The sequence below is a fragment of the Mesoplodon mirus genome (assembly GCF_964341445.2).
Source record: "Mesoplodon mirus genome assembly, chromosome: 9".
Classification (NCBI taxonomy): domain Eukaryota; kingdom Metazoa; phylum Chordata; class Mammalia; order Artiodactyla; family Ziphiidae; genus Mesoplodon; species Mesoplodon mirus.
The window spans coordinates 29,391,289-29,409,052 of NC_138985.1; the positions used below are offsets into that span (position 1 = coordinate 29,391,289).

The 17,764-nt window shown below is 61.1% G+C and overlaps 1 protein-coding gene across 10 annotated transcripts; it reads left to right on the forward strand.

The window, feature by feature from the left end:
• The first annotated feature begins 1,186 nt into the window (after nucleotides 1–1,186).
• ZMIZ2 (zinc finger MIZ-type containing 2) lies at nucleotides 1,187–17,389 on the forward strand. 10 transcript variants are annotated; one of them, XM_082631650.1, is made up of 19 exons: nucleotides 1,498–1,627; nucleotides 7,650–7,784; nucleotides 7,944–8,058; nucleotides 8,377–8,579; nucleotides 8,820–9,045; nucleotides 9,280–9,543; nucleotides 9,699–9,875; nucleotides 10,543–10,620; nucleotides 10,818–10,986; nucleotides 11,609–11,753; nucleotides 11,829–12,039; nucleotides 12,682–12,787; nucleotides 12,981–13,138; nucleotides 13,801–13,868; nucleotides 14,117–14,185; nucleotides 14,447–14,691; nucleotides 15,201–15,370; nucleotides 15,455–15,694; nucleotides 16,405–17,389. In XM_082631650.1, the coding sequence occupies exons 2-19, from the start codon at nucleotides 7,735–7,737 to the stop codon at nucleotides 16,510–16,512; spliced, it is 2,802 nt and encodes a 933-aa protein (XP_082487776.1). In that variant the 5' UTR covers nucleotides 1,498–1,627; nucleotides 7,650–7,734; the 3' UTR covers nucleotides 16,513–17,389. The 10 variants fall into 10 exon arrangements, with proteins under 10 accessions (XP_082487773.1, XP_082487774.1, XP_082487776.1 ...); XM_082631652.1 differs by having other exon boundaries at nucleotides 8,820–9,012; XM_082631647.1 differs by lacking the exons at nucleotides 1,498–1,627; nucleotides 16,405–17,389 and adding an exon at nucleotides 1,187–1,260 and having other exon boundaries at nucleotides 15,455–16,394.
• The last annotated feature ends 375 nt before the right edge of the window (nucleotides 17,390–17,764 follow it).

A 17,764-nucleotide genomic window follows, 5' to 3' on the forward strand; every position in this document is an offset into this window, starting at 1 on the left:
TGAAGTAATGGTTCTCAAAGGATACAGAGCACAGGGTCCAGGTAGCCTGGAGGGAAGAAATTTCAGCAATATTAAAAGTTAATTGTGGGACAAGCCACAACTACTGAAGCCCACGTGCCTAGAGCCCGTGCTCCGCAACAAGAGAAGCCCCCACTGGCCGCAAGTAGAGAAAGCCCCCGCTCAGCAACAAAGACCCAACACAGCCAAATTAAATAAATAAATAAATAAATAAATGAAGAATTGTTTTAAAAAAAAAAAGTTAATTGTGGGACTTCCTTGGTGGTTCAGTAACTAAGGCTCTGCACTCCCAATGCAGGAGGCCGGGTTGGATCCCTGGTCAGGGAACTAGATCCCACATGCCTCAACTAAAGTTCCCCCACAGCACAACAAAGATCCTATATGCCACAACTAAGACGCGGCACAGCCAAATAAATAAAAATTTTTTAAAAAGTTAATTGTGAGGCATCCATTGATAGAGGAATGGATAAACAAAATGTGGTATACACACACAATGAAGTATTATTCAGCCTTCAAAAGGAAGGAAATTATGCCAGCTGCAACATGGATGAAACTTCAGGGCATGAGCCAGTCACAAACAAATATTGCATGATTCCACTTCTAACGGGTCCCTAGAGTAGTCAAATTCAGAGACAGAAAGTAAAATTGTGGGTGGGAGGGGGATGAGGAATTATTGTTTGATGAGTACAGAGTGTCAGTTTTAGGAGATGAAAAAGCTATGGAGATGGATGGTGGTGATGGATACACAACAGTGGGAAATGTGCTTAATGCCACTGTACACTTAAAACTGGTTAAGATGGTAAACTTTGATATTGTATTTTACCACAATAAAAAAATTGTGGGTAATCGGGAGAATGTGGTCTTCCTAAAGGAAGGGTAGAAAATAGTTGCAAATAAAGGCTGCTAGTAGCATATGAAGATGCCAACTGATCAGAGGTTGCTTCATCTGGCTAGAACTCGAGTGACTTTAAGAATGCTTCAACAGGGCCGCCCTCTGGGAAGAGGGAAGAACAGCGAGGAAAGCGACTTGTTTGGTTCCGCGTGGTTTTCCTTACAAGACCCCTCCCAGAAGTGGCCGGTTGACACCGGGTCACCTCCGTAGGCTCCGCCCTCTTCTAGGCCCCGCCCCGTCCCACCCCTCCTCCTGGACCCGCCCTCTTCCTGGACCCGCCTCCTCCGCCCCGCCCCGGCGGAGAGCGAAGAGGAAGCGCGGGTGACTCTGCAGACGCCGCGTTTGGAAAGGTGTGAAGGGGGCGGGGAGCACAGGTCGCCCCCAACCCGCCCTCCCTCCCCGCCCCGCCCCCGCCCGGCCCGCCGCCCGGCCCGCCGCCCGGCCCGCCGCCCTGGCCTGCGCAGGCCCGCGGCCACTCGCTCCTGAGCGCTGGCTCGGGGCTCTACTGCTCTGGCCTGGGGGCGGGGCCGGCGCGCGGCGTCATGCATATGCATGAGCAGCGCGGCGGCTCCATTGTGCCCTCGGAGCGGGCGGCGGCGAGATGGCGCGGACCGCGGCGGCCCCGGGGCGGCGGGCGGCTCTGAGGGCGGGCTGAGCGCATGGAGCGGCGCGGACCGGGGCCCGCGGCGGCGAGGGGCCGGGCCGGACCGCTTGGAGGTGAGCGGACCGGGCGGGCAGGTGCGGGCGGCGGAGGCGGCAGGTGCGGCAGGTGCGGGCGGCGGCAGGTGCGGCGTCCCCGGGCCCGGCTCTGCAGCGCCTCGGCGGGGCCCCGGCGGGGCTGGAGCCGGCCCTGCCGCCCACCTGCCGCACCTGCCGCGCGTGCGTCGTGGTCCTGGGCCGACTGGCCCCGTGCGCGCCGAGGCGACCCTTCACCTGAGCCTTTGTTGGGGCTGGCCGGAATCCGGCCGAGCGCCCGAGGGGTCTGGGGCAGGAGGCTGACCCGGGCCCTCGCCCAAGCTGGTCCCGCTGTCTCTTCTCCGCGCTGTGGCCTGAAGGCTCACCTTTCGGGCCCCTCCGGGCCGTGCGCGCCGCCGGCACGCGGATGTAAGGTCCGCGGAGATATGCTCTGGGGCTGGCGACCCTGACCTTCCAGCCCCCAGCCGTGCTTTTGGTCGAGATAACCCTGTTCCCAACAGGACATATTGAAGCTCAGGCGGGAGGGTGTCCTGCCCCCCCGGCGTGTCTTGCCCTAGCCTCCCGCATCTGTTCCCCGCTGCCCTGTACCCCCGACCCTGCTACCCCTGCCCTGCTCCTCCGGACCTTCCCCACCTCCCCCCTGACCTGCTCCCCTACAGCCTGCTCCCCATACGCTCTTCCCGGTAGTTGCAGAATATCCATGGTGATGTCTTTAAGTCCTTCGTATAATATTATCTCAGAAGATTTCACGGGGAAATACACAGAACATGTGACTCGATCTGTAAGACAGTTGATAGGGCGAACACAGACTCACCCACCAAATCCTGTCATACTAGAACCAGAGAGCTTCCCTTGAAGAAGCTTGAGAGAGGTAACAGGATAAGTGAAGGAATCTCAGCCTCACCCAGTGAGTACTGGCCTTGGGGACTTGTCACACCCAGAGGGTGGCTCCTGGCTGGGAAGAGAAAGGTGAGATGATGAATGACAGATTCAGAGCCACTCGTGAAAGACTGGTAGGGTATGCCTGGGGAGGATTCCTGAGCATTGGATTGATCGCCAAGGGCAGCCAGGCCTCCCCGTGGAGTGTCCACTAGCGCTTGGGTCCAGGATGGGAGCCGGGGCTGATGACTTAAAGGTGATCACGTGTTCTCCCTTTTCCTAGTCCTAGAGTGGCCACCACGTACCTATTTTACACATTGTAAACTGAGGCCCAGAAGAGTGCAACCCTTCAACTGTTCTCGGAAATGACCCACACCTGGGCCATTCAGAAATGCTCATTCCTGGGCATTTTGGATGAACTCTTTTTTTAAATTTTATTTATTTAATTTATTTATTTTGGCTGTGTTGGGTCTTCGTTGCTGCGCACGGGCTTTCTCTCGTTGTAGCAAGCGGGGGCTACTCTTCATTGCAGTATGCGGGCTTCTCATTGCGGTGGCTTCTCTCGCTGTGGAGCACGGGCTCTAGGTGCGCCAGCTTCAGTAGTTGCAACATTCGGGCTCAGTAGTTGTGGCGCACGGGCTTCATTGCTCTGCGGCATGTGGGATCTTCCCGGACCAGGGCTCGACCCGTGTCCCCTGCGTTGACAGGAGGATTCTCAACCACTGCGCCACCAGGGAAGCCCCTGGATGAACTCTTAACACTTACGCCAGTCAGTGTGTGGCTTCCCAAGTAGAGGGGCAGGACTTTGAGCCACTGGAGCACGTGAACCCCCACTTTGTGTCCTGCGATGCTCGAGCTGTCATTCTCCATTCTCTGAGCGTGTCCGGTGTTCCTCTGGCTGGGGCCCGTCACTGGAACCTTGGGAACTGTGGGCCCCCCGCCGCGCGGGGAGGCAGCGAGTCCCTGCCCTCCTGGGGTCGGGTGGTGTGTCGCGGGGCCTGCTGCTCCCGGGTGACTAGGCCGGGGTAATGGAGCGGAGGTAGAAGAGGGCGGACCCATGTTAATGTCTGCCTTTGGAGACTGCGGTGCAGGCGCTATGAAGTCCTGGGGAAGAAGGGTCTGGGTAGTGAGCTGTCTGTAGCTCTTTTTCGGGAGGAAGATGTAATCTGACCCCCAGAAAACCCTGTGGCCTTCTAGACTGACCTCAAGCCAGGACGTTCTGCCGAGGTCCTGGCTTCCAGCGAGTGTCCATGTACAGGGAGAGCCCCCAGCCGGCAGGAAGCACACACACCCAAGCTCTTTCTTACCTCTCTGCCTCTGAGGCCAGGAGGTGGGAGGAGGGTCTGTGCTCACAGCACGCCTCTCCCTTTGTCAGGAGCAGAGGGTCACGGGGTCCCTGACCTGGGGAGTTTGGGGCTTCTCAGGGAGGAGACCAGACTTGGTTCAGGAGCTTGGCAGGAAGTCAGGAAGTCACTGCCCCCGCACAGAAAGCTCAGGAGGAACTGGAAATGTCTGTGGTCTCGTCCACAGCAGAGAAGTCGTGGGGGTGGAATTCCCCAGAGTCACGTGATGTAGGAAGCTGCCCTGGGCCCCAGGCCAGCACCCTCCACGGGGCCCCCCTGCCCTGCACCTGCCCTGTCCCCCTCCTCCCCAGCTCCCCAGGGCTCTCAGACTGTGGTCCCAGTACCAGCAGCGGCAGCATCTGCAGACTTGTTAGAAATGCGCGCCTTAGGCCCCACCCCACCCTGCGAACTCACAGTGGGGCTGAGCAGTCCCAGATTCCGGCTGCACCACCTGCCCTGAGGCTCTGACCCAGGCCAGGGGGCCTGTCTTCCCGTCTTCCTCCTGCTTTTCCCTGTCCTTTGCTTCTGGGACAGCAGAGTGGGCCTGGCCAATCCAACCAGCTTTGGGAAAGGATTGCCCTGTGGGGAGAGAGAGCTGGTCATGGTTGTACATTAAATAAATTTTTATTTTGAGAGAATTATAGATTTATAAGCAATTATAAGAAATAACACAGAGAGCTCTGTATCCTTTACTGGCTTTCCCTAGTGGTAACATCTTGCAAAACTGTACCACAGTATCACAGGAGGGTACTAACTCCATCAATACAGTTGAGATACATGTATTTCCATCCGCACCTTCTTATATTCCCACTCGCTTCCCTTCTCCCCACGTTTAACCCCTGGCAACTACCAGTGTGCTCTTCATTTCTATAATTTCGTCATTTCAAGGATGTTATATAAAGGGAATCATACAGTGTGTAACCTTTGGGGACTGGCTTTTTCCACACAGCATGATTCTCTGGAGATTCCTGCAGGTTGGTGCCTGTATCAGTAGCTCTTCCTTTTTATGCCTCCAGGCTCACAGTTGGTTAACTCTTCACCGCTGAGGGACATCTGGGTTTCCATTCCTTGGCTGTTAGGAATAAATCTGCTGTAAACATTCACATACAGATTTTTATGTGAACATAAGTTTACACTTCTCAGAGATACATGTTCCGAAGTGCAGTTGCTGGGTTGTATAGTAGCTGCATGCTTAGTTTTATAAGAAACTACCGAATCGTTTTTCAGAGTGGTTGTACCATTTTATATTCCCGCCAGCCATGCATGAGAGATCCAATTTCTCCTAGCCAGCATTTGGTGGTATCTCACTATTTCTTATTTTAGCCATAGTGATAGGTGTGTAGTGATACCTTGATGTGGTTTTAATTTGCGTTTCTCTGATGGCCAGTGACATTGAACATCTTTTCATGTGCTTATTTGCCGTCTGTATTTCTTTTTTGGTGAAATGTCTTTTCGTGTCTTTTGCCTGTTTTCTAATTTTTTTTAACTTTCGCGTTTTGAGAATTCTTTATATACTCTAGATACTAGTCTTTTGTCAGATATGTGGCTTGCAGATATTTCTTCCAGTCTGTAGCTTGTCTTTTCATCCTCTTAGCAGGGTCTTTCACAGAACAAAAGTTCTCAGTTTTTCTTTTTATGGATCATGCTTTTGGTGTCAAATCTAAGAAAGTTCTTATGGTTTTGTGCTGTACATTTAAATCTGTGACCCACTTTGAGTTAGTTTCTGTATAAGATGTGAAGTTTAGGGGGTTTTTGTTTTGTTTTTGTCTTTTGCTTGTGAATGTCCAATAGCTCCAGCACATTTGGTGAAAATGCTGTCCTTCCCCCAGTGCATACTTTTTGCACCTTTGTCAGAAACTCTGTCTGGGTCTGTCTTGGGTTCTGTAGTTTGTCCCATTGACCTATGTGTCTGTCCCTCTGCCAATACCACAGTCTAGAGTAGCCCACCTATATTCTAAGTCCTGAAAACGCTGCGTGTTGCTCCAGGCCCCACTCAGCAGGTTTAGGGGGCGTTTCTGGCTGTTGGCAGTGCTCCCCGCCCCCAGCCTCCCACTGCAGTGTCACCATCCTGGTGGTTGTCCTCGCTGGGGACAGCCAGCCTTCCCTTGCCTGGCTCGGTGATTCTGGCTCCGAGGGCTGAGTCCAGGGGCCCCTGAGCCCTCTGGAGCCACCGGCCTCCTGCTTTTTTGGCCTTTGCTTCCTGGTTGGCATGTGGTCTGGGGCCCAACTCCTCTGGGAGGGGCGTCAGGAAGGAGAGCAGGGCCAGGCGTGAGGTGGGCAGGCACGCCAGCTGCCTCACTCCTCCTCTTGTCTGACCGGTCCGTCACCTTCCCTCCCAGCCCTGTCTCTGCTGCGATTCTGGCAACCACTCACCCCAGTGCTCTGTTGGAGGCCTTGGGCCCCACTGTATCCCTCACCTGCGCTGGGGCCCTAGTCAGGGACTCGTCCCCCGCGGGCCGCCTTCAGGACTGTATTTGCAGAGGACATGATGATATAATCCTGCCTCGCTTGGGCTGCCCTGACGGTGAGGTCCCGGTCAGCGCTCAGGAATGCGAGCCTTGGGGTTGGGTGAGTGCCGAGGCAGCGGGATTGGGCCCCCAGAAGTCAGCTTGCCCAGGTGGTGTGTGCGGGCGCGTGAGGCCGTGCAGCCCTTAAAAGGCAGTGGTGCTCTAGGGTGGAACCTCGACCCAAAGAAGGCAGACAGGGGCCTCCGCGGAGACCCCCAGAGAACCACAGCCAGCCTGCCTCTGCGGTTAGGCTGGGTGCAGGTGCGCGTGAGAGGTGGCCCTGGTAGCGCCAGCAAGGGCCCTGGGCCTGGTTGGTGAAGGGTTTGCTTGTGGAGGCGTCAGAGGCGTTGGCAGCCGGGAGGAGCAGCTGGCCGCTGCCTCGCCCGTTTGCTGAGGTGCTAAGGGGAAGAGAGCCAGCCCCACAGGATGGGAGGAAGCGGTGCCCCATCCCAGCACGGGCACACAGGTTCCATGCGTGTCCCCCGGCCACGGCTGCTGTGTCCCCACTGGCCCCTTGCCACGTCCGTTGGGTGCCCACCAACCCTCCGCCCTTTGCGCTGTGTGTGCGTCCCCGCCTTGTTGGGAGCTCACCGTGCGTGTCACCGCGATCTGTGGGGGTCAGTCTTCCCGCCTTGCCCCTATGCGCACACTGCCCTTCTGTTGCCCTGGGGAGAAGCCCTGCGGCTGGGGGGCTGCCAGCCAGGGATGGGCTGCTGGCTCCACACCTAGTTCCGGCAGGCGTCCCGCACCCCCCGCCCGGCCCCAGGCTGCAGGTTAGCTGACCTGCCCGCCCCTACCCGCCACCGCATGCAGAGGCCCCTCCCCATGGTGGGCAGGCCCCAGACCCTGAGCAGGTGACTCCTGCTGGCTGGCCCTCCGTAGGCCTCTGGCCTTGTCCTCCGCCCCAGGGCCTCAGGTGGGGTGGAGGCGGGGGATTCTGGCAGCTGGGTCCTGGATGTCCCTTAGCTTTTATGCGTATCCAGGCTTTCGTGTGGGGGAGGGAGAATGTGGAAAGTTTGGGGGATCAGAAAGCCTGCTTCCAGAACCGTTCCGGGGTCCCCAAGTGGCAGGGCCCGGCCAGAAGGGGTCAGTGCTGGCTTCCGGGCTGGGGCTGGGGAGGTCAGAGATCTGCCAGGGTAGGCGGTGTGGGTAGGGCCAATGCCGGGCTGCCCTGAGCCCCCTGAGCGGGCCCCTGGGTCCCGGTCTCACCTGCCCTACCCTTCATCTGTTGGAGCAGAGGAAGGACGGGGCTTGGTGCTGATAGGGGTCTCCCGGCGGCATCTCCACTGACTTCCTTCCCTCCTGTCCCAGCAGCCAGAGCATCTGAGTCCCACATAAGCGCCAGTGAGGGCTGCTTCCTGCCACCCACAGACCTGGCCTTTAGGCTGCTCCCAAGCCAATGAACCCCATGAACCCCATGAAACCTGCCCTGCCCCCCGCGCCACCCGGGTGAGTGGGGTCTCCTGCTGCCCCCCCTCTCGGGCCCCAGGACACGGGTGGGGGGTGGAGTGGGACCCCTCTGCTCCCAGCCCTTGCTTCTTCCCAGGCGGGGTTCCAGGCACCTGCGGCCTCCTGACCGAGCCTCCCCGCCTGCCCCTGTCCTTGCAGTGATGGTCCATTTGCTTATGAGGCGGTGCCTTGGCAACAGAGTGCCACTCAGCCAGCAGGATCGCTGTCCGTGGTCACAACAGTGTGGGGAGTCGGCAACGCGGCGCAGAGCCAGGTGAGCCCACACCTGGGCCCCGCCCTGAGGGGCACCAGAGCCCCCCTCAGATCTCAGAGAAGTGGAGCCAGGGCTTCCTGAGTCTCCCACGTCCTCAGAGACCAGTTCTTCCACACGTGGCGTGGGATCTCCTCCTCCTGTCTTCACCTGGCCTCCACACCCCACCTGTGAGCAGCTGCCCCCCCATTGGACCACCCTCCCCTCTGCCCCCACCTCCACCTCCTCACCTGCCCAGCTTCTCCTTTCCAGCACTTTAGAACCACGGCACGAAGCAAGTTGTTTGGATGGTGTCCTTTGGTGATTCTTGCTTCCTTGTAGGTTTTGGGGAACCCTATGGGCCCCGCAGGGAGCCCCCCCGGCAGCTCCATGATGCCCGGCATGGCAGGCGGCAGCTCTGCCCTGAACTCCCCACAGTGCCTGGGACAGCAGGCGTTCGGTGAGGGCGGTGCCAACAAGGGCTACGTGCAGCAAGGGGTGTACGGCCGCGGGGGCTACCCCGGGGGCCCTGGCTTCACCACTGGGTAAGCAGGACCCCTCCCCTGGCAGGCGTGCTAGGAGCCCTCTGGGGTCGACGCTGCTAACTTGCTGGGCGCCTGGGAGCTGTGTGACACTGATGTGTTGAACGTTGCATCTCTGCGGCTCCTGCCGGCTCCCGAGCTGAGGAGGGGGGTGTGTGGGAAAGAATGGGGCTCCCCTCGGGTGTGTACCCCCCAGGAGATGGCAGGGGAGCGCCTCTGAGCCAAGCCGTCTGTCTGTTACAGGTATGCGGGCGGCCCAGGGGGGCCGGGGGGCCTGGGCCTCCCCTCACACGCCGCACGGCCCTCCACCGACTTCACTCAAGCAGCAGCGGCTGCTGCCGTGGCTGCTGCTGCCGCCACGGCCACGGCCACGGCCACGGCCACCGTGGCCGCCCTCCAGGAGAAGCAGAGCCAGGAGCTGAGCCAGTACGGAGCGGTGAGGCCCCGCAGCTCCTCCTGTGTGGCCCGTGTGCGTTGGTCCAGAAGGCAGGGACTTGTCAGGCAGCCAGGATTGAGACCTTGGGGACACGCACTCTGTGTGCCGGGGCCGATGAAGATGAGGCGGGAAAGGAGTGGGGAGCTGAGGGGAGAGGACCCGGGCCGGGGTGGGGGGCTAGGGGGAGCCTGCCTGCAGGGGATGGGCACAAGGCTGGCGCCCACAGCGGTGGGTAAGGCCTGGATGGTTCCTCTCTTCTCTTCCCAGATGGGGGCCGGACAGTCTTTTAACAGCCAGTTCCTGCAGCATGGCGGTCCCCGGGGGCCCAGTGTCCCCAGCAGCATGAACCCTGCCAGCGTGGGAGGGCTGATGGGCCCCTCCGGCATGAGCCCCATGGGCATGAACCCCACCCGGGCAGCGGGTCTGGCACCCCTGTATGCAGGGCAGCGCCTGCCCCAGCACGGGTACCCTGGGCCCCCCCAGGCCCAGCCCCTGCCCCGACAGGGCGTCAAGAGAGCCTACTCCAGTGAGGTGAGTGGTCAGGCCCCCCACCCCGAGTGCCCTCAGAGCTGTTGTGTGGAGGGAGAACCGGCTGTGCCTGACAGCGTGGGTACCGCCATCCCTCCCCGGGAATGGGCTTCCCCAACGCCTCTTCTCCTGGCCATTTTGCCTCTTTCCTCCTTCAGGTGTATCCCGGGCAGCAGTACCTGCCAGGAGGCCAGTACACGCCCGCCGCCACCCAGTACGCACCTGGCCCCGGGCAGCCACCCGCCCCGTCCTCCTACCCTGGGCACAGGCTGCCCCTGCAGCAGGGTGCGGGCCAGTCCCTGTCCACCCCCAGCCCCGCGGGACTGCACTACAAGGTAGGGCCGCTCCTCCCAGGCCTCTGCAGCCCCTGTTGGCCCACGCCAAGCCCTGCGGGACACAGGCAGACCTTGAGGCAGCCGGGGCTGGCGAGTGGGCTCGCGTGTGCTTGGGTGGCCGAGCAGCCAGGAGCTTCCTGGGGGCCCTGATCAGCGTAGGGCAGCTCCCAGGAGGGGAGTCCAGGTACGAAAGGCCCCTCTGTGAGATTCGGTGTACGGAGCAGCAGGCAGGCACCCATGCCACCTGAGTGTCCTTTAGGGACAATGTCCCCATCCCCTCTGCTTGCTGCAGAGAAGCCCAGCGAGGGCACAGGCCAGAGGGGCCAGGAGCTCATGAGGGGAGGGGCCCGAGCGATGAGAGTGCCGCTGGAGGGCGGAGAAGAGGTGTGTGTACCTGTGTCCTTTCGGCCTTTCTGTGGCTTCCTCGTAAACCCCTCTGATGCGTGGGGTCAGCTCTTTTTCTGTAGTGGTCATTCTTAAAATTATGAAATCAGCACGTGCTCCCTGTGAGATTATTTAGAAGACACAAAAAGTGTATAAAGAAGAAAGAAGCCAACACCTGTGCGTGTGGTGGGCCCCCCGTCCCCAGCCCTCTCCTAGGGTCAAGTCCAGGACCCTGGCTCAGGGGCAGGCGGCAGTCCCAGGCACACGGTTTTCTCTCCTGCAGCCCGCAGAGCAGTTCAGCGGGCAGGGTGCCAGCTTCAACGGGGGGAGCGTCAGCTACAGCCAGCCCAGCCTGAGTGGGGTATGGGCGGCGGGGCAGGCGGGCAGGCGGGCAGGCGGGCGGGAGACTCATGGGGTGGGTGCCTGGAGAGAGGGCGCCCAGGCAGGAGGAAGCGTGGACTCCCTGCCCGTTCCTGGTCTGACCGTTCCCATTGGGCGCTCCAAGAACAAACTCCACCCCTACACCACTCCACCTTGACTGTTTGCTCAACCCCACAGCCCGCCCGTTCCATCCCCGGCTACCCCAGCTCCCCACTGCCAGGGAGCCCCACGCCGCCCATGACCCCCGGCAGCAGCATCCCCTACATGTCCACCAGCCAGGAGGTCAAGTCGCCCTTCCTGCCCGACCTCAAGCCCAGCGTAAGCAGCTTGCACCCGTCACCACCCGGTGAGTGAGGTCTGCTCTCAGGGCAGATGGGCAGGGCTCCAGAGAGTCCTGCAGGGACCTTGGCCAGGGGTGGGGGGCCTTCACCTTCATTTTCTATTAATGGAGCTCTTTGCAAATCCATTTGAGGCATCCATCTTCTCTGTAGAAAAATAGCCATGTGCACAAAGTTTTGTGTATGGTTTCAGGGGCCCCCTGAAGCCCACTACTAGTTAAGAACTCCTGCTTTCCGGGAGACCACTGCAGCAGCAGTTGGGGGTCCTAAAACCCTAGCTTGAGCACTAGGGTGACGGGAGGTGGCCCGTTCACACCTCTTCTGCCTCCTACCCCCTCTGAAAGCACCAGAGGCGCCATCTTTCTGGGTTGGTGGGGCATGTTCTCCGGTCACGATTCAGGGATCATTCTCGGGGCTCCTACTGAAGCAGGACAGGATGGCGGGACACCAAGATCTGTTCCCGTTGGAGGTGGAGGCCGAGCCCAGGGTCCCAGGAGAGATGCTGCCCAAGCCCCAGCCCCATGGAAGGGGAGGCGGGGCCATGGCCCCTGCGATGGGGCGGGGGCAGGCCACTTGGCCCGGTGGCCGTCCCGCAGGTGGCCTGCTCACACCGGCATGACCTGCTTCCAGGCAGCGGCCCCTGTGACGAGCTGCGGCTGACCTTCCCTGTGCGGGACGGGGTGGTCCTGGAGCCCTTCCGCCTGCAGCACAACCTGGCCGTGAGCAATCACGCCTTCCAGCTCCGTGACTCCGTCTACAAGACCCTAATGCTGAGGTGAGCGGGCGCCTGCCCCGGCTCGCAGCCCCTCGCACCGCCCCCTCGCTCTCAGCATCCATCCTCCCCGTGTAGGCCGGACCTGGAGCTGCAGTTCAAGTGCTACCACCACGAGGACCGGCAGATGAACACCAACTGGCCGGCCTCGGTGCAGGTCAGCGTCAACGCCACCCCGCTCACCATCGAGCGCGGCGACAACAAGACCTCCCACAAGCCCCTCTACCTGAAGCACGTGTGCCAGCCGGGCCGCAACACCATCCAGATCACCGTCACGGCCTGCTGCTGCGTGAGTGCCCTCCACGGGGCTGGGTTGGGGGCGTCATGGCTAGAGAAAAAGGCACTGCTCTCCTCCTTCCCACCCTGGGCCTTGTAAGTAAAGGGTCTCAAATAGAAGAAATGCCCTCGCCGCTTTCGGGTTAGGTTCAGTGACTAAATTTGATGCTCATGTTAATTATGTAAGAGAAACTAGCTGAGCCTGTCTCTTTCCTGGAGGAAGCTCACAGGGTCCTGATCCCAGCTGACCCTGAGTCTTTGTTAAGGAGTCACTCAGGTTCCAGCAGGCTCCGGATCCAGGACTAGAAGAGGCAGGATGCACTTAGCTGCACAGCACTCATCTGCCCGGTTGGGGGGCGCAGAGGTGGGGCAGCCCCGATGCAGTTCTGGGATGTTTTCACTTGGACCAGCGTAGACAAAGGTGGATGCTGTAGGCAGGGCACATTCAGGGGCCTCTCAGGTACTTGTGTTTCGACAGAGCGGCCGTGGTTGGTGCAGACACACGGTGAGCTTTCCAGATAGGTGTGGGCCTCGTCCCCTGGGCTCCCCGGGGAGGGGCAGCAGGTGGCCTGCCTGTGCATTAGCCGGAAGAGGAGAACGGGTCTGCGCGGCGCCTCCCCGGCCGCGCCCCGCTGACCGCATCCGCCTGTCGCAGTCCCACCTCTTCGTGCTGCAGCTGGTGCACCGGCCGGCCGTCCGCTCGGTGCTGCAGGGTCTCCTCAAGAAGCGCCTCCTGCCTGCCGAGCACTGCATCACCAAGAGTAAGTGGCCCTTGCTCTCCGTGGCCCCAGGCAGCCGGCCCCGTGACAGACAAGGCCGCCTCCTCTGGGGCGGGGGCTGCGTGCAGGGAGCGGCAGTCAGCCCTGGGACGCCCCTCGGAGGTGCCGAGACAGCAGTGGCCGGGTCCCGCTTGGCGACCCTCACCCACGTCCTCCTTTCCCCTGTCGATGTCAGTAAAGCGGAACTTCAGCAGCGGCACCATCCCTGGCACCCCTGGGCCCAACGGAGAGGACGGGGTGGAGCAGACGGCCATCAAGGTGTCTCTCAAATGCCCCATCACCTTCCGCAGGATCCAGCTCCCTGCCCGAGGCCACGACTGTCGCCACATTCAGGTAGGTGGCCACTGCAGAGCTTTGCCAGAACTTCCGTTGCCCTTTAACTGCCTTCAGCGGGTGTGGCCTCTGAGCACCTTGGCTGGCAGGTGACAGGACAGGCCGGCCAGTGGGCAGGTGGCCTGGCTCCCCTGCCTTCTCCCCTCAGACTGAGCTTTTGTTTCTTCTAATATTATTCTAAGTATAATAGCCGTTTTACTGCGTTCTCGGGGCTCCGATTTTAAACGCATCCCGGATGCAGGGTGCTGTCCTCTCCCCGCCCTGCCCCCAGGAGCAGCGCCTTTGTTTGTCTGCAGAAATGCTCTGAGTGCAGACAAGTACGTGCACACACACCCTCCACCACCACCACCACCCCCGCCCACCTTTTGGTTACATAAGCGGTAAACATCGCTCTGCGCCATGTTTTTCCTCCACACCACGTCCTGGAGGTCATTCCCTGTCATCACAGCTGCCCAGTTCTTGCTTTGGCCACACGTCGTTCCCAGGGAGGGCTGCGTAGGCTGTCCCGTCTCTTACATCTGTTAGGATGATGCCATGGTAAAAGCCTGGGAGCCAAGCCTTCTCACACGTGCAGTAAATAAGCCCCAAGTTCCTGAAACCACAGGGCATGGCCGGGTTGCCCCAGTCCCAGTGTGAGGAACTGTCTCGACCTTTCTCTGCAGTGCTTCGACCTGGAGTCCTATTTACAGCTCAACTGTGAGCGAGGGACCTGGAGGTGCCCCGTGTGCAAGTGAGTGTGTCAGAGACGGTCCCCACGGCTCTGGGAGCCGGTGGCACTTCCTCTGAGGCTGTTAATGGGCGTTTCCTTCCACAAGCCAGGTGTGGGGCTCACAGCACAGGCTAGGAGGGATGGAGTGGCTCAGGGCAGCGACGTCACACAGGGTTACCTCACACCGGGGGCTGAGACGTGACAGGGCCTGTGCCCGGGAGGAGGTTGGGCCAGTCCTCTGAACTGTGTGTCCCCTTGGTTTTCTACAGCAAGACGGCATTGCTGGAGGGCCTGGAGGTGGACCAGTACATGCTGGGCATCCTCACTTACATTCAGAAGTGAGTCTCCTTTCCTGCAACCCCAGTGTCTTTGGCCAGCAGAGGGCAGCCCTGGGACAGGCGGGGAGACACCCCATGCTGATCCAGCGTGGAGCGGGGCTCGGCTCCAGGCCGTGGACAGAATCCACATCCAACCCAGGCCTGCACGTGGAACGTGCTGGGTGGCCTTGAGCATTTGAGCGGGAGGTCTGCCTAAAAATGGCCCAGGGCCAGGAGAGGCAGTGGGACCGGTGGTGACCAGCCCCGCATGTCCCCGCCCAGCTCTGACTATGAGGAGATCACCATCGACCCCACGTGCAGCTGGAAGCCGGTGCCTGTGAAGCCTGACGTGCACGTCAAGGAGGAGCCGGACGGGCCGGCGCTGAAGCGCTGCCGCACCGTGAGCCCCGCCCACGTGCTCATGCCCAGCGTGATGGAGATGATCGCTGCCCTGGGCCCTGGGGCCGCGCCCTTCGCCCCCCTCCAGCCCCCCTCAGCCCCGGCCGCCAGCGATTACCCCAGCCAGGGTGAGTACAGGGTGCTCGCCCTAGAAACAGACGGCCCTGGGCAAATGATGCGTCCTCTCCCACCAGTCTGCTGCCTGTGACGTGTCACTCCGAGGGCCACGAGCCTGGGGGCCTGGTTGGGGACTTGGTGGCATAGGCGCAGCCTCGGCCGAGCCGGCGGGGGTGGGCAGCAGGGCCTCTGGCTGCAGCTGCACGCACCTCCCCAGTAGTCTGGAACAAAGGTCTGTGCCGGCACACTTCCATGGACCGGCCCCGTCCGACCACGCGTGTGGGAGTGTCTGGGTGTGGTGGGTCCCATTCCTGTCCCCTCGCAGCCTCCTGGCAGTGTCATCAGCCAGTTCCCCCAGCAGCAATGAGAAGAAATGCCCTTTGCCGAATAGCAACTTCCATAAAGTCAGACGTTATCTGGGTGAGCTCAGTGAGTCCTGCCCACGCTGTGGCTGGCCTGTTTCCGTGCTCTACCGACATGAGCCCCCTGCCCTCACCTGGACCTGGCTCTCCTCTCTCAGGTTCCAGCTTCCTGGGACCCGGGACGTTCCCCGACTCCTTCCCGCCCACCACACCCAGCACCCCGACCCTTACTGAGTTCACCCCGGGGCCACCCCCTGTCTCCTATCAATCCGACATTCCCAGCAGCCTCCTGACACCGGAGAAATCTGCCCCCTGCCTCCCAGGCCAGGTCAGTGCCAAGTCGGGGGGCTGAGGAGCTGTACACCCAGAGAGCCCTTGGGCCATTTTACTAGGTTCTTCTCTCCTCCTTCAGATGGCACCAGCGGGTCACCTGGACCCGGCCCATAACCCTGGGCCTCCGGGGCTGCACGCCCCCAACCTTGGAGGCCCCCCAGGGCCCCAGCTGCACCATCCAAACCCTCCCCCGGCATCCCGGCAGCCCCTGGGCCCAGTGAATTCGGGTCCCATCGGTGAGCTGGCCTTCAGTGCTGCCACAGGCATGATGGGGCCCCCCGTGTCTGGGGCAGGGGAGGCCCCGGAACCGGGCCTGGACGTGAGTACTGGGCCCCGTGCTGGGGAGCACTTGGAGCCGGGGCTGGGGTGTGGCTTATCTGTCATCCCAGGGTCCACATGCTTCCTAGAAGGGAGGACAGTGATACCACCGTGACTTCCAGACGCAGGGAGAGCTGGTCGGGTGATGTCAGCGCTTTTGTTGACGAGTGTGAGGTATCCAGAGTAGCCGTGGGGTGATTGTGTCCAGACATCTGGCCCTGGGGACCTGGGTGCCACCGTGGCATGGGCAGAGTCCCCGAGAAGACTTGGCTTGTAGCTGGTGACCCTGGCCTTAGGGTCTGATTTGACCTGTCTGACTCACAGGTGGTATGTGAGCCAGAATCAGGGCATAAAAGACAGGTGACTGTCCCTTGACCATGATAAATGAATACAAAGTTCAACGTGAAAAAATGTAGAAAGCACAGCTCAAAGCAGAAAATCCCAGGGAGCGGGATCCCACCTTCTGCATTCGCCCTGTTCACGTTAGGGACCCCTGACGGTCCTGGGTGTCCCATGTTGTCCTTGGACAGCTTGTCACAAGTGATTCCTGGTCACAGAGCAGTTGTTTGCTGGAAGAGCCCCTGTGCAGAGCAGGCTGAGGGGCTCCAGTGCCAGCCTGTGTTGGGGTGAGGGGTGCTCCGCATCCCTGCTGGGCCCGGGGCCCCGGCTGGGGACCCAGGCCCAAAGCTGGTGGGTTTGCTTTGTCCTCAGCTGCTCCCAGAGCTGACTAACCCTGACGAGCTGCTGTCCTACCTGGGCCCCCCCGACCTCCCCTCAAACAGCAATGACGACCTGCTCGCTCTCTTCGAGAACAACTGATCCTGTCGACCACCTGGCCGACGGGGACATGCCTGCAGATGTCACACACCCTCCTCTCCAGCCCGGCCCCGCCCCGACACCAGCGGCCCTCCCCACACGTACACCTGGAGCCGGGACGCGTCCCGACGCCTGGCCCTGGAGGCTGGAGGCGGCCCTGCACTGGCTGGGAGGGGACCCCTGGCCGGTGGTGCTCGCTGGCCCAGTTTGCAGCTGCAGAACTGTTTTTGATGAGATTCCCCAGCCCCACCCTTGTCCCTGCCCAGGCCCCATCGGCACCCCACCCATGCTTGTCCAGCCCTGCCTGGTTCATGCACACCTGCCGCCCCTGGCCCCTCAGCCTCGCCCCAGGCCCCCCGACCCCTGCCTGCTCTCACCAGCCTGCATCTTGTCCAGCGTTGACCTTTGTACTTAAATGACCCCTTGGCCCTGGGCCGGTGAGGAGCGGGGCTGCTCTGTCCCGGGGCTCCGTCTCGCCCAGCCTCCTGTGGCAGGGGCCGGGGGGGGGGGTTCCCTCCTCCCACCCGAGGCTTCAGGCTGACGCTGGGGGTGGGGCCTCTACACAACAGCGTACATAGCGTAGAAACGCTGACAGATGTAGGGTGGCTGGGCCCCTTTGCAGCCGGGGGCTCCTGCCCTCGCCGTGTGCAGACGGGGAGGGGTGGGCGGCAGCAAGCTCCCTCCTGCTGGAGGCGGGGCTCGGATTCGGCCCCCCCACATTCCCCTTCTCTTTGGTCTCGCTATGTTTTTTAAAACCACACCTCTGCCATGTCCACCCTGGGGCCACGCCAGGTTGGGGAGGAGCCACCGTACTGCAGGTGCAGGGCCGAGCTGTGTCCCCTGTCCGCCCGTCTCTATTAAAGGACTCCCTCGTGGTGGACCTGGCGAGTCTCTCCTTCCTGCTCCACCTGCGTCCCGCGCCCGGGCGGGGCTCCCTGCTCCAAGCCAAGGCCCAGCTGTTTGCAACCCCGGGTAAATTTCCTTGTCCCTGGAATTTCCCAAGTTGGCTTTGGCAGGAGAGCTGTTTGGTGAAGTGTCACCAGGGCTGGGAGACGCATCTGCCACCACGTCACTGTGTGGGCTTGCCTCAGGCAGGGAGCCAGCTATGGGGCCAGAGGCCTCAGGAGGGGCCGGACCGAGTGCCTTTGTCTGGGTGCTAGCTGCCCGCGCCTCCCCGAGGGCCTTCCTGTCCAGCCGAAAAGGCTTACGCGTCCCGTGGGGGAGGAGGGAGGGCGCCCCCGGACACCTGCCGTGG

Coding starts and splice junctions, on each gene's coding strand:
- ZMIZ2 (XM_082631647.1), top strand. CDS start 7,735: ATGAACCCCATGAACCCCATGAAACCTGCCCTGCCCCCCGCGCCACCC. Junction 7,785..7,943: donor CTGCCCCCCGCGCCACCCGG/GTGAGTGGGGTC, acceptor CTGTCCTTGCAG/TGATGGTCCATTTGCTTATG. Junction 14,692..15,200: donor CAGCGATTACCCCAGCCAGG/GTGAGTACAGGG, acceptor CTCCTCTCTCAG/GTTCCAGCTTCCTGGGACCC.